The 16,068-nt window shown below is 44.6% G+C and overlaps 1 protein-coding gene across 1 annotated transcript; it reads left to right on the top strand.

Moving 5' to 3' along the window:
• The first annotated feature begins 289 nt into the window (after positions 1 to 289).
• On the top strand, positions 290 to 15,726 carry LOC115111400 (N-acylethanolamine-hydrolyzing acid amidase). The gene is made up of 11 exons (XM_029637414.2): positions 290 to 1,189; positions 1,602 to 1,766; positions 1,945 to 2,068; positions 2,254 to 2,344; positions 2,427 to 2,512; positions 2,634 to 2,806; positions 7,724 to 7,786; positions 7,874 to 7,940; positions 13,147 to 13,175; positions 13,547 to 13,616; positions 15,358 to 15,726. Exons 1-11 carry the CDS (start codon positions 1,023 to 1,025, stop codon positions 15,376 to 15,378), a joined length of 1,056 nt encoding a protein of 351 aa, XP_029493274.1. The 5' UTR covers positions 290 to 1,022; the 3' UTR covers positions 15,379 to 15,726.
• Positions 15,727 to 16,068: the final 342 nt, after the last annotated feature.

Raw genomic sequence — 16,068 nt, 5'->3', positions numbered from 1 at the left:
TTTTATTAGAAAATTATTAATGAAACTGTTTTGCTCTGAGACCGGATGTGCGTTCAGTTCGCTTGAACGTTTGCTACGTTGAAGAACGGTTTGTACTGAACGACACGTTACCCGCAAACGTTATTGTATGTTCTTGAACAGACTTCGAACTACGGTTTCTCCGGTTTGGTGGGTGTGGCTTTAAGCAATGAGTGACGTATTTAAAGAGGAGTGGCTATTCTAACAGCGTTCCCCAACTGGTTGTGCAGTATAGCACCGTTTCCGTTGAATTGAACGTAAAAGCAGACCAGGCTTGAGATCCGCATATCTGCTGCAGTTGTCAGATGATATACTCTCACCTTGAAGCGGCAATCTGCAGTTTAAACAACAACAAAGGTTAATTTTTTTTTAAAATGTATTTTATTTTAGGCATGTCAGTTAAGAACAAATTCTTATTTTCAATGAGGGCCCAGGAACAGTGCCTGTTCAGGGGCAGAACGACAGATTTTGTACCTTGTCAGCTCGGGGATTTGAACTTTCAACCTTTCGGTAACTAGTCCAATGCTCTAACCACTAGGCTACCCTGCCGCCCCAAACGGCTGAGGCTGGAGAATTGTAACCACAGAATTCAAAGACAGAGCTATTGATTAAACTGACCATCCATGAGATCATTAAAAGTTTTAACCATGTTTTGAAGCTATACAGAGTTTGTTTACAAAGGAGTAAAACAAGTGTATATTTTGGATTCTGATGGGGTTACACAGTTGAACTAAGTCCATGAACAATGTGTAAGATATACTCTACAATAATCAATTGCTATATATCATTAATTTAAATGTCCGAAAATGTTACAATCGCAGATTGCCCCATTAACCATGCTCACAGGCGCTACCCCAAAGAGTTAACCATGCTCACAGGCGCTACCCCAAAAGAGAAACAGGAAGTTATGGAGAAGTTGCAACGATGTTGCCTGTAAAGTTGCGCCCATTTGAATTGGAACACACAAGATCCTAGGCTACTGCCATATCCGCGAAAAGGGCACAATGTTGTCAACATTGCTCCTGCTTGGTCTGGTCGTTTCATGTGAGTCAGACTTCGCTCCAGCTGTGGTCAACGTCAGCTTGGATGATCCCCCAGAAGTGCGATGGGCGCCTCTATTTAAAGTTTTTGATGTCGACTACCTGGTGAAAGCAGGTGCTGAAGTGATTGAGTAAGTGCTTAATAAGGCGGAATGCCTATTTATAGAAGTTATATTTGCCTCCAAAAGTTGGTTTAATAATATTTGTCTCAAACTGTAAAATATAGATTTTTGCTTTAATGTCACATGATGGACAGGACTTACTTATTTATGTAGCCTAAACCTGAATTGCAGAAGTTTTACGTCAACTTCAGTATATGGACATTGATCAGACTTAACCATTTATTTTCACTTACCATTTAATATGTCAAATATGACAAAATATGCCATGATATGTTATTTGCATAATAGCTGTGCTTGCAGTTTAAATATGTATGAATATCTGCAGGCATACAGTATGTTGACGGACACAATGTGAGTAGCCTAAGCTTGCCCATGGTGTTGATTAATATTAACACCTAAAACGTAATGTTTTTTGTTGCAGTGCCACTGTTCCAAAATGGGTGCATCATGCGTTAACTCCGGTTGTGGAGGCCTTGGAGAAGTATGTACCTCCTCCATACGCAGGGGAGATCAGAGGAATGGCCTCATATTTTCGAGGGAGCCTTTCTGATGTCATCCTTCTCAACTTTGCCTATGAAATATCAGCGTATGTATGAACTGATCTGCTTTACATGTAGGCCTACTGATACAAATGCAATTCAACCAGTTAAAACAAGAATGTAGTCACAGCTTCTTGTTGTCAGAAGCACAAAGAAGAAGAATGAAAGTATGTGTTGTAAGAACCCCCCCCTTCATGACTTAACACGCTCCTATTGCATCTGTAGGTTTTGCACTAGTATTGTAGCTCAGGACACAAGTGGACGTTTGTATCATGGCAGGAACCTTGACTACCCACATGATATACTCCGGAATCTCACCATCAATGTTCTCTTTCTCAAAAATGGAACGGTATGTTACACATGGTTACACAGCTCAACCTTTACATCTGCAGTTTCACTTCTGCAAGGCCAAGGTGTCAATCAGCCAATAATGCCAGAGAACTTAGTTTGGGCACTGTGAAGTAAATCTGGAGTGTGATGTTAGGCTGAAAAAGGGTCAAGTAAAATCCCCTCCTAATTACTAAACTTTTCCAGGTGGCTTATCGTGGTACGTCTTTTGCTGGCTATGTCGGGCTGTGGACCGGACAGAGTCCAAATAAATTCACAGTCTCTGGTGACCAGCGTGGTAAGGATTCACTTTATCTAATTGTCCAGGACACATCCATAAAGGTGTGAGTCAGTCATTTAAGGCAGTGTGTTATCATCAGGTGAAGACCACTGGTGGAATTGGTGGAAGAACTGGGTCTCTGCTTTCCTGCTGAAAAGATCTCCAGTCAGCTGGCTGGTGAGAGAGGTAAGTCAGGAAGTTTAACCATCAACATCCACAAAAATCAACACTTTGCTAACCACAAATGACTATTATGGCTTGTCTATTAACCTACTATTGTGGCTTGTCCTTTCTTGTTTTTCTTCAGACGTTGGAGGAAGCAGCAGACTTTCAGGATGCTGTGATGCGGCTGTCCAAAATCCCAATCATCACAAGTGTGTACTACATCGTTGCCGGAGTAAAGCCTGGGGAAGGAGTGGTGGTTACCAGGGACAGGAAGGGCCCAGCTGATATCTGGCCTCTGGAACCCTTAAATGGAGGGTAGGAAATGAGGGGTCTCTTCCATAACACAAATTGTATTAGTTTGTTTTAAGAGCTGCTGAGATTTATAAAGCTGAGTTATGCTAACTGTTATCATTGAGTCTGACCCATATTTCCAACCTCCCATTTTTATCTTAAGTCAATCAATCAATCAAATGTATTTATAAAGCCCTTTTTTACATCAGCTGATGTCACAAAGTGCTATACAGAAATCCAGCATAAAACCCCAAACAGCAAGCAATGCAGATGTAGAAGCGCGGTAGCTAGGAAAAACTACCTAGAAAGGCAGGAACCTAGAGAGGAACCAGGCTCTGAGGGGTGGCCAGTCCTCTTCTGGCTGTGCCAGGTGGAGATTATAACAGTACATGGCCAAGATGTTGAAATGTTCATAGATGACCAGCAGGGTCTAATAATAATAATAATAATAATCACAGTGGTTGTAGAGGGTGCAACAGGTCAGCACCTCAGGAGTAAATGTCAGTTGGCTTTTCATACCCGATCATTCAGAGTTAGAGACAGCAGATCCAGGACAAGGTAGCACGTCCGGTGAACAGGTCAGGGTTCCATAGCCGCAGGCAGACCATTTGAAACTGAAGCAGCAACACGACCGGGTGGACTGGGGACAGCAAGGAGTCATCAGGACAGGTAGTCCTGAGGCATGGTCCTAGGACTCAGGTCCTCCGAGAGCAAGAGAATTAGACGGAGCATACTTAAATTCACACAGGACACCGGATAAGACAGGATAAATACTCCAGATATACAGACTGACCCTAGCCCCCTGACACAAACTATTGCAGCATAAATACTGGAGACTGAGACAGGAGGGGTCGGGAGACACTGTGGCCCCACCCGACAATACCCCCGGACAGGGCCAACCAGGCAGGATATAACCCCACCCACTTTGCCAAAGCACAGCCCCCACACCACTAGAGGGATATCTTCAAACCACCAACTTACTACCCTGAGACAAGGCCGAGTATAGCCCACGAAGATCTCCCCACGGCACCAACCTGGACAGGAAGATCACGTCAGTGACTCAACCCACTCAAGTGACGCACCCCTCCTGGGGACAGCATGGAAGCGCACCAGTAAGCCAGTGGCTCAGCCCCTGTAATAGGGTTAGAGGCAGAGAATCCCAGTGGAGAGAGGGGAACGGGCCAGGCAGACAGCAAGAGCGATTCGTCGCTCCAGTGTCTTTCCGTTCACTTTCACAGCCCTGGGCCAGACTACACTCAATCATAGGACCTACTGAAGAGATGAGTCTTCAATAAAGACTTAAAGGTCGAGACCGAGTCTGCATCTCTCACATGGATAGGCAGACCATTCCATAAAAATGGAGTTCTATAGGCGAAAGCCCTGCCTCCAGCTGTTTGCTTAGAAATTCTAGGGACAAGGAGGCCTGCATCTTGTGACCGTAGTGTACGTATAGGTATGTACGGCAGGACCAAATCGGAAAGATGGGTAGGAGCAAGCCCATGTAATGCTTTGAAGGTTCAGAGTAAAACCTTGAAATCAGCCCAAGCCTTAACAGGAAGCCAGTGTAGACAGGCTAGCACTGGAGTAATATGATCAAATTTTGGGGTTCTAGTCAATATTCTAGTAGCCGTGTTTAGCACTAACTGAACTTGATTTAGTGCTTTATCCAGGTAGCCGGAAAGTAGAGCTTTGCAGTAGTCTAATCTAGAAGTGACAAAAGCGTGGATACATTTTTCTGCATCATTTTTGGACAGAAATGTTCTGATTTTTGTAATGTTATGTAGATGGAAAAAAGCTGCCCTTGAAATAGTCTTGATTTGTTCGTCAAAAGAGAGATTAGGGTCCAGAGTAACGCCTAGGTCCTTCACAGTTTAATTTGAGACGACTATACAATCATCAATATTAATTCTCAGATCCAACAGAAGATATATTTGTTTCTTGGGACTTAGAACTAGCAACTGTTTTGTCTGAGTTTTAAAAAAGTCCTGGAGAAGATGTTGGCAACTCAACTTCACTCACACCTCAGCACTAACAAGCTTTATGAGGCGCTCCAGACCAGCTTCAGACCCATGCACAGTACTGAATGCTGTTAATGACCTGCTCGTGGCAGCAGATACAGTATCCCCCACCATCTTGATTCTTCTGGACCTCAGTGCTGCTTTTGAAACAGTAGATCACATCATTCCACTGCAGTGCCTCACTGGGAACACTGCCATCTGTGGGACTGCCCTAAACTGGTTCACCTCTAACCACAAGCAGTGCGTAATCCTCAATGTCCACCATAACCTGCGGTGTCCCACAAGGGTCGATGCTAGGACCCATTTTCTTCCTGCTCTACATGCTCCCACTTGGCCAGATCTTCAGACAGCACAGTGTCCAATTCCACTGCTACGCAGATGACACACAGGTGTACATTAAAACCAAGCCTGACACATCTGCTTTGTCAACCTTGGATGAAGAACAACTTCCTCCAACTCAACAGCACCAAGACCGATGCAATGCTGATAAGCAACCCCCAGCAGATCACCAAATCATGCAGCATCCACTCTGCCATAGAAGGCCACATCATTCCCCCCCTCTCCTCAGTCATAACCAACCTGGATTTGATATTCGACCCTGCTCTCTTCTTTAATGCCCACATTAGACTGTAAAACGCAATTCTTTCACCTGAAGAACATCTCCCTAAGACCCTCTCTCACCACTTCTGACACAGAAAAGCTTATCCATGCATTAGTTTTCTCCAGAATTGATTATGGGAATGCAGTACTTGGGGGGCCTGCCTGCAAACTCGATTAATAAATTACAGCTCTTTCAGTGCTGCAAGGTTTCTGACACAAACAAAAAAGTCTGCTCACATCACCCCCATCCTTGCTGACCTCCATTGACTACCTGTCTTCTTCAAAGAATTGACTTTAAAATTCTCCTCTTGGTCTACAAAGCCCTTAATGGCATCGGCCCAGAACCCAGAGCATAACCATGGGGGACTGTGCCTTTTCCTCCCACCCACCATGTCTTTGGAACTCCATCCTGACAATCTCAGAGCTGTTCAGACTGTTGGGGCTTTTCAAGCAGGCCTTAAGACTCCTCTTTATCGGCTGGTCTACCCTTCCTCCTAGACTTTGTTGCTTTTATGATATGGTTATATATACAGTGGGGCAAAAAGTATTTAGTCAGCCACCAATTGTGCAAGTTCTCCCACTTAAAAATATGAGGCCTGTAATTTTCATCATAGGTACAATTCAACTATGACAGACAAAATGAGAGAAAAAAATCCAGAAAATCACATCGTAGGATTTTTAATGAATTTATTTGCAAATTATGGTGGAAAATAACTATTTTGTCAATAACAAAAGTTTATCTCAATACTTTGTTATATACCCTTTGTTGGCAATGACAGAGGTCAAACGTTTTCTGTAAGTCTTCACAAGGTTTTCACACACTGTTGCTGGTATTTTGGCCCATTCCTCCATGCAGATCTCCTCTAGAGCTGTGATGTTTTGGGGCTGTTGCTGGGTAACACGGACTTTCAACTCCCTCCAAAGATTTTCTATGGGGTTGAGATCTGGAGACTGGCTAGGCCACTCCAGGACCTTGAAATGCTTCTTACGAAGCCACTCCTTCGGCTGCCCGGGCGGTGTGTTTGGGATCATTGTCATGCTGAAAGACCCAGCCACATTTCATCTTCAATGCCCTTGCTGATGGAAGGAGGTTTTCACTCAAAATCTCACAATACATGGCCCCATTCATTCTTTCCTTTGCACGGATCAGTCGTCCTGGTCCCTTTGCAGAAAAACAGCCCCAAAGCATGATGTTTCCACCCCCATGCTTCACAGTAGGTATGGTGTTCTTTGGATGCAACTCAGCATTCTTTGTCCTCCAAACACGAAGAGTTGAGTTTTTCCCAAAAAGTTATATTTTGGTTTCATCTGACCATATGACATTCTCCCAATCTTCTTCTGGATCATCCAAATGCTCTCTAGCGAACTTCAGACGGGCCTGGACATGTACTGGCTTAAGCAGGGGGACACGTCTGGCATGGCAGGATTTGATTCCCTGAAGGCGTAGTGTGTTACTGATGGTAGGCTTTGTTACTTTGGTCCCAGCTCTCTGCAGGTCATTCACTAGGTCCCACCGTGTGGTTCTGGGATTTTTGCTCACCGTTCTTGTGATAATTTTGACCCCACGGATTGAGATCTTGCGTGGCGCCCCAGATCGAGGGAGATTATCAGTGGTCTTGTATGTCTTCCATTTCCTAATAATTGCTCCCACAGTTGATTTCTTCAAACCAAGCTGCTTACCTATTGCAGATTCAGTCTTCCCAGCCTGGTGCTGGTCTACAATTTTGTTTCTGGTGTCCTTTGACAGCTCTTTGGTCTTGGCCATAGTGGAGTTTGGAGTGTGACTGTGAGGTTGTGGACAGGTGTCTTTTATACTGATAACAAGTTCAAACAGGTGCCATTAATACAGGTAACGAGTGGAGGACAGAGGAGCCTCTTTAAAGAAGAAGTTACAGGTCTGTGAGAGCCAGAAATCTTGCTTGTTTGTAGGTGACCAAATACTTATTTTCCACCATAATTTGCAAATAAATTCATAAAATCCTACAATGTGATTTTCTGGATTTTTTTCTTCTCATTTTGTCTGTCATAGTTGAAGTGTACCTATGATGAAAATTACAGGCCTCTCATCTTTTTAAGTGGGAGAACTTGCACAATTGGTGGCTGACTAAATACTTCTTTGCCCCACTGTATATATATATATCTTTTTTTCTATTAACTTTTATTTTATGCACTTTTAGATAATTTGCTTTTCATTATACAAGAATAAACAAATGTATTATAATACTATCAGCAGATATTGGGCTTTTAAAATAAGATGCCAAAACTTATCGGGGTGTTTACTCTTGAATGTGTAAATGAAGTGTAGTGTCCTTTCCTACTATAGGTGGTTCAGAGTAGAGACCAACTTCGATCACTGGCTGCCGCCTCCTGCAAAGGATCATCGCAGGTAAGCATACTGCTCACTTTACATGACTCCATGATTATATTTTCATTGATTTCATGTGAATGGATGGCTTATGTATCTTCCTTCCAGAGATGCAGCCAACAAAGCATTAAATGCAACTGGTCAAGATAATATCAATATGGATACAATGTATAAGGCAAGTAGATGGCTGTATGTTATTGCTGAATATTTGTTTAGATAGTATTACATTTGACAATGTTATACTGTATCATTGACTACTTTTTGACTACAAGTTATCCTAATAGCAAATTCAGAAATACAGTGCATTCGGAAAGTATTCAGACCACTTGACTTCCACATTTTGTGGAATAATAATGCCAAACAAAGCCAAAACGGTTTTTTTTTTTAATGTTTGCAAATGTATTATATATTTTAAAAAATGAAATCACATTTACATAGGTATTCAGACCCTACTCAGTACTATGTTGAAGCACCTTTGGCAGCGATTACAGCCTCGAGTCTTCTTGGGTATGACACTACAAGCTTGGCACACCTGTATTTGGGGAGTTTCTCCCATTCTCTGCAGATCCTCTCAATCCTTGTCAGGTTGTATGGGGAGCGTCACTGCACAGCTATTTTCAGGTCTCTCCAGAGATGTTAGATCGGGTTCAAGTCCGGGCTCTGGCTGGGCCACTCACGGACATTCAGAGACTGGTTGGCTGTGTGCTTAGGGTCATTGTCCTGTTGGAAGGTGAACCTTGGCCCCAGTCAGGTCCTGAGCGCTCTGGAGCAGGTTTTCATCAAGGATCTCTGATTGGTGGAGTGCTGCAGAGATGGTTGTCCTTCTGGAAGGTTCTCCCATCTCCGCAGAGGAACTCTGGAGCTCTGTCAGAGTGACATTCAGGTTCTTGGTTACATTTGACATTTACATTTAAGTCATTTACATTTACATTACATTACATTTACATTTAAGTCATTTAGCAGACGCTCTTATCCAGAGCGACTTACAAATTGGTGCTTTCACCTTATGACATCCAGTGGAACAGCCACTTTACAATAGTGCATCTAGGTCTTTTAAGGGGGAGGGGTGAGAAGGATTACTTTATCCTATCCTAGGTATTCCTTAAAGAGGTGGGGTTTCAGGTGTCTCCGGAAGGTGGTGATTGACTCCGCTGTCCTGGCGTCGTGAGGGAGTTTGTTCCACCATTGGGGGGCCAGAGCAGCGAACAGTTTTGACTGGGCTGAGCGGGAACTGTACTTCCTCAGTGGTAGGGAGGCGAGCAGGCCAGAGGTGGATGAACGCAGTGCCCTTGTTTGGGTGTAGGGCCTGATCAGAGCCTGGAGGTACTGAGGTGCCGTTCCCCTCACAGCTCCGTGAGGCAAGCACCATGGTCTTGTAGCGGATGCGAGCTTCAACTGGAAGCCAGTGGAGAGAGCGGAGGAGCGGGGTGACGTGAGAGAACTTGGGAAGGTTGAACACCAGACGGGCTGCGGCGTTCTGGATGAGTTGTAGGGGTTTAATGGCACAGGCAGGGAGCCCAGCCAACAGCGAGTTGCAGTAATCCAGACGGGAGATGACAAGTGCCTGGATTAGGACCTGCACCGCTTCCTGTGTGAGGCAGGGTCGTACTCTGGATGTTGTAGAGCATGAACCTACAGGAACGGGCCACCGCCTTGATGTTAGTTGAGAACGACAGGGTGTTGTCCAGGATCACGCCAAGGTTCTTAGCGCTCTGGGAGGAGGACATGATGGAGTTGTCAACCGTGATGGCGAGATCATGGAACGGGCAGTCCTTCCCGGGAGGAAGAGCAGCTCCGTCTTGCCGAGGTTCAGCTTGAGGTGGTGATCCGTCATCCACACTGATATGTCTGCCAGACATGCAGAGATGCGATTCGCCACCTGGTCATCAGAGGGGGGAAAGGAGAAGATTAATTGTGTGTCGTCTGCATAGCAATGATAGGAGAGACCATGTGAGGTTATGACAGAGCCAAGTGACTTGGTGTATAGCGAGAATAGGAGAGGGCCTAGAACAGAGCCCTGGGGGACACCAGTGGTGAGAGCGCGTGGTGAGGAGACGGATTCTCGCCACGCCACCTGGTAGGAGCGACCTGTCAGGTAGGACGCAATCCAAGCGTGGGCCGCGCCGGAGATGCCCAACTCGGAGAGGGTGGAGAGGAGGATCTGTAGGAGGATCTGGTTCACAGTATCGAAGGCAGCCGATAGGTCTAGAAGGATGAGAGGAGAGAGAGTTAACTTTAGCAGTGCGGAGCGCCTCCGTGATACAAAGAAGAGCAGTCTCAGTTGAATGACTAGTCTTGAAACCTGACTGATTTGGATCAAGAAGGTCATTCTGAGAGAGATAGCGGGAGAGCTGGCCAAGGACGGCACGTTCAAGAGTTTTGGAGAGAAAAGAAAGAAGGGATACTGGTCTGTAGTTGTTGACATCGGAGGGATCGAGTGTAGGTTTTTTCAGAAGGGGTGCAACTCTCGCTCTCTTGAAGACGGAAGGGACGTAGCCAGCGGTCAGGGATGAGTTGATGAGCGAGGTGAGGTAAGGGAGAAGGTCTCCGGAAATGGTCTGGAGAAGAGAGGAGGGGATAGGGTCAAGCGGGCAGGTTGTTGGGCGGCCGGCCGTCACAAGACGCGAGATTTCATCTGGAGAGAGAGGGAGAAAGAGGTCAGAGCACAGGGTAGGGCAGTGTGAGCAGAACCAGCGGTGTCGTTTGACTTAGCAAACGAGGATCGGATGTCGTCGACCTTCTTTTCAAAATGGTTGACGAAATCATCTGCAGAGAGGGAGGAGGGGGGGGAGGAGGATTCAGGAGGGAGGAGAAGGTTGCAAAGAGCTTCCTAGGGCAGATGCTTGGAATTTAGAGTGGTAGAAAGTGGCTTTAGCAGCAGAGAGAGAAGAGGAAAATGTAGAGAGGAGGGAGTGAAAGGATGTCAGGTCCGCAGGGAGGCGAGTTTTCCTCCATTTCCGCTCGGCTGCCCGGAGCCCTGTTCTGTGAGCTCGCAATGAGTCGTCGAGCCACGGAGCGGGAGGGGAGGACCGAGCCGGCCTGGAGGATAGGGGACATAGAGAGTCAAAGGATGCAGAAAGGGAGGAGAGGAGGGTTGAGGAGGCAGAATCAGGAGATAGGTTGGAGAAGGTTTGAGCAGAGGGAAGAGATGATAGGATGGAAGAGGAGAGAGTAGCGGGGGAGAGAGAGCGAAGGTTGGGACGGCGCGATACCATCCGAGTAGGGGCAGTGTGGGAAGTGTTGGATGAGAGCGAGAGGGAAAAGGATACAAGGTAGTGGTCGGAGACTTGGAGGGAGTTGCAATGAGGTTAGTGGAAGAACAGCATCTAGTAAAGATGAGGTTGAGCGTATTTCCTGCCTTGTGAGTAGGGGGAAGGTGAGAGGGTGAGGTCAAAGAGGAGAGGAGTGGAAAGAAGGAGGCAGAGAGGAATGAGTCAAAGGTAGACGTGGGGAGGTTAAAGTCGCCCAGAACTGTGAGAGGTGAGCCGTCCTCAGGAAAGGAGCTTATCAAGGCATCAAGCTCATTGATGAACTCTCCGAGGAACCTGGAGGGCGATAAATGATAAGGATGTTAAGCTTGAAAGGGCTGGTAACTGTGACAGCATGGAATTCAAAGGAGGCGATAGACAGATGGGTAAGGGGAGAAAGAGAGAATGACCACTTGGGAGAGATGAGGATCCCGGTGCCACCACCCCGCTGACCAGAAGCTCTCTGGGTGTGCGAGAACACGTGGGCGGACGAAGAGAGAGCAGTAGGAGTAGCGGTGTTGTCTGTGGTGATCCATGTTTCCGTCAGTGCCAAGAAGTCGAGGGACTGGAGGGAGGCATAGGCTGAGATGAACTCTGCCTTGTTGGCCGCAGATCGGCAGTTCCAGAGGCTACCGGAGACCTGGAACTCCACGTGGGTCGTGCGCGCTGGGACCACCAGATTGGGGTGGCCGCGGCCACGCGGTGTGGAGCGTTTGTATGGTCTGTGCAGAGAGGAGAGAACAGGGATAGACAGACACATAGTTGACAGGCTACACAAGAGGCTACGCTAATGCAGAGGAGATTGGAATGACAAGTGGACTACACGTCTCGAGTGTTCAGAAAGTTAAGCTTACGTAGCAAGAATCTTATTGACTAAAATGATTAAAATGATACAGTACTGCTGAAGTAGGCTAGCTGGCAGAGGCTGCGTTGTTGACTATGTAGGCTAGCTGGCAGTGGCTGCGTTGTTGACACTACACTAATCAAGTCGTTCCGTTGAGTGTAATAGTTTCTACTGTGCTGCTATTCGGGGCTAGCTGGCTAGCTAGCAGTGTTGATTACGTTACGTTGCGTTAAAAGAACGACAATAGCTGGCTAGCTAACCTAGGAAATCGCTCTAGACTACACAATTATCTTTGATACAAAGACGGCTATGTAGCTAGCTATGTAGCTAGCTACGATCAAACAAATCAAGCCGTTGTACTGTAATGAAATGAAATGAAAAATGTGATACTACCTGTGGAGCGAAGCGAAATGCGACCGGATTGTTGAGTGCGGAAGTTCTGTTCGGTAGACGTTGGCTAGCTGTTGGCTAGCTAGCAGTGTCTCCTACGTTAAGGACGACAAATAGCTGGCTAGCTAACCTCGGTAAATTAAGATAATCACTCTAAAACTACACACTCTAAACTACACAATTATCTTGGATACGAAGACAGCAAAGACAACTATGTAGCTAGCTAACACTACACTAATCAAGTCGTTCAGTTGAGTGTAATAGTTGTGCTGCTAATCGGTAGACGGTGGACTAGCTAACGGTGGACGTTAGCTAGCTGGCTAGCTGCAGGGCAGTGTAGACTGCGTTAGGACGACGAAATACGATAATTACGCAATTATCTATGATACAAAGACGGCTATGTAGCTAGCTGGTTACTTCCCTGACCAAGGCCCTTCTCCCCTGATTGCTCAGGTTGGCTGGACGGCCAGCTCTAGGAAGTCTTGGTGGTTCCAAACTTCTTCCATTTAAGAATGATGGAGGCCACTGTGTTCTTGGGGACCTTTAATGCTGCAGACATTTTTTGGTACCCTTCCCTAGATCTCTGCCTCGACACAATTCTGTCTCCGAGCTCTACTGACAATTCCTTCCACCTCATAGCTTGTTGTTTTTCCTCTGACGTACTGTCAACTGTGAGACCTTTTTATATAGACAGGTGTGTGCCTTTCCAAATCATGTCCATTCAATTGAATTTACCACAGGTGGACTCTTTTGAGTCTCATAGCAAAGGGTCTGAATAATTATGTAAATAAGGTATTTCTGTTTTTTTTTAAGAAAAGGCGCCTGAATGCACTGTCTAACTGTATTTATTTTTAAATAAATGGTTTAAGCATCTTTAAATCAGTAATTTTGTCTCACAGGTCCTGTCAATGAACCCAGTATGTAACAGGTAAGGAAGAAGAAGTTTGTTTATTATGTCCTCATTTCTCTCTGTGCCATTCCCCAGTGTGAATCACTGTGTGAGCAGCAGAAGGGAGGGTTCTTGTGCAAAGAACATTGGTTTCACTTCCCTTTGCCTTACCACAGCAATAAAGTTAATAGGCCTCTGTTATGAAACTGTCTGAAAAAATGGCTGTAGTGTATTGTCACTGAAGATCTGAGTAGAATTGTCCCTGTTTTGAAGCTTTTCATGTCACACTGGTATTTAAGTAGGTTTCCATCTTACCCATACATGCACTAACTGTGATTTGTATGTTTCATATAACTTTCTGTGGGTAGATGGGTGTGTCTTATATTAAAAACATGTTCCTTGTTTCTCAGGATTACTGTTTTCACAACAACAATGAGTGCAGCCAGCCCTGAGAAATACAACACAGAGGTCAGACCAGAGGTAATGAAACTACTGACATGTCTAATCATTGGCTCTCAGTTATGTCCCAATTAGGGCTGTCATAGTTCATCAGTTAACTTTTTGTAATGTCAGTGTATCGTGATTAATGGCATTGTCGGAAAGCATTGAAAATCCTCTGAAAACAACCAAAAGACATCATCTATACAGCTAAAACAATGCGATGTTAAAACAAGTTGACGTTGAGTATGGTTACATGCACACAATAATGTGATTAATGTGGATAGTCTCATTAATATAATAATTCAATTAAAACGTTTACATGCTTTGCAAGAAGAAAGATTTCCCTAATTATCCTGTTTGCATGGACACATCTGAAATCAGGCTACCTGATGGCACACTCTTAAAAGCAGAAAATCGGCAATCAAAATAAACATTCTACCACAGCGACCATGTTATTTTTGAGAAGGATATTTGATTCTGAGTACGGACATATAAAGTTTGTATGTGAAAACTACTTTTAAGACTCATACATTCAGTTGTTCCCAACTCACTTCACTGAGCTAAAGAGGGAGGCTCGCTTGGCTGGTGCTAGCACATGTGCAGATCAGATACACCGCTGGAATGCAGATTAAGGTGTTTAGATGTCCTAATAATTAGAAAGTTAAAAAAATAAAAAATAAATAATCAGCTTATGCCCACTTCGATTCTGACCTTACACCGATTAAGATGAGCAGAGTAAGGTGTTTACATGACTATTGCATAATCAGTTGTATTAGTGTGCATGTAAACATACTCATCAAGGTTAAAGAAAGTGTGCTTTATAAATTAACCTGATTTTGCTAACCGTTACACTGGACAAAATCAAGACGTAAATATTCTTGTAATGCTATCTGTATAAAAAACAAATCTTAATTTACAGCTCCAATTTGAGCAAATTCTTAATTTGCGACCTCCCGGGTGGCGCAGTGGTTAAGGGCGCTGTATTGCAGCGCCAGCTGTGCCACCAGAGACCCTGGGTTCACGCCCAGGCTCTGTCGTAACCGGCCGCGACCGGGAGGTCCGTGGGGCGACGCACAATTGGCCTAGCGTCGTCCGGGTTAGGGAGGGCTTGGCCGGTAGGGATATCCTTGTCTCATCGCACACCAGCGACTCCTGTGGCGGGTCGGGCGCAGTGCACGCTAACCAAGGTTGCCAGGTGCACGGTGTTTCCTCCGACACATTGGTGCGGCTGGCTTCTGGGTTGGATGCGCGCTGTGTTAAGAAGCAGTGCGGCTTGGTTGGGTTGTGAATCGGAGGACGCATGACTTTCAACCTTCGTCTCTCCCAAGCCCGTACGGGAGTTGTAGCGATGAGACAAGATAGTAGCTACTAAAAACAATTGGATACCACGAAATTGGGGAGAAAAAGGGGTAAAAATAAAAATTCTTAATTTGCGATGAATTGTGATTTATCACAGCAAATTCTGCAATTTACCTCAATTGTTTTAAATTGTTTGACAGCTCTAGTCCCAAAACAATACCCAATGTTTACTTTTAATATAGAGTTGGTTACTTAGTAATAGTTGATTACTTACAGTATGCTTTATATAATGTAATTATATTAACCCCATTGCCCTACTAACTAAGCATATGTCCATTCTCAATGTTCTATACTATGGTGTAAAGTTCTGTAAATTTGACTTACTGCATTATGTATGGTCATGCGCAGATCAAAACATTTGTTTGACATGCAAAGCATCATTGTGGTTGTTGATTTAACCTTCTGTTTCCTGTGTTTCCAGGGCTGCCATAGCAATGAATAAAGCTGAGTCGTGGACCAAAACCATGATTATGTTGTTGTCCAGAAAGGGCAGAGCAGAGATTTTCTGCATTAAAAGTGCCTTTTTTAAATGTTTTATTCCATGAGTTATTTTTCATGTATTTTTTTAGGTGCTAAAATTAATATTTTTTACCCAAAATGTTATTTGGAAATATGAATTATGATTATGTCCACACACATTGAGTCTAGTATTTTAGAGTGGTGAACATGATTATATTTAAATAAAGCTAATTTAATTCTGATGAATTCATGCAACATAAAATGCCTTATGTGAATTTATACAGATCATCCACTGTCAAAATGAATAATAAAACTAGTAATACAAATCCAATGTTTCTACATTGTTGACCTATCAGAGAGCTACTGTTACTGCCACAAAATTAATACATCAGTAATACAAACCTTTTGAATTTTAGAAATAATACAGAAACAATGTCTCTGGTGCCTGCATGTGAAATATTAATTATTTAGAGAAGAATGTTAAAACAAGTGTTACGTTCCCCAGTGTCTTTGTTGTGGGCTCGTGTATATGTATGTGTGTATTTCAGGAAAATGGCTTCCTAGATTCCCCCAAGCAGCTGATTGGTCGGCCCCATTGCGGATTGGAGCTCTGGTCCCGCCCTCTTGTCAGGAGACACAGCTGTCCGCAATTACCCACTGCTTCTGCAGCTGG

This window comes from Oncorhynchus nerka, linkage group LG27 (assembly GCF_034236695.1).
Source record: "Oncorhynchus nerka isolate Pitt River linkage group LG27, Oner_Uvic_2.0, whole genome shotgun sequence".
In the NCBI taxonomy this organism is placed as follows: Eukaryota; Metazoa; Chordata; class Actinopteri; order Salmoniformes; family Salmonidae; genus Oncorhynchus; species Oncorhynchus nerka.
The sequence above is the reverse complement of the archived record's forward strand: the minus strand, read 5'-3'. Positions and strand labels throughout refer to the sequence as shown.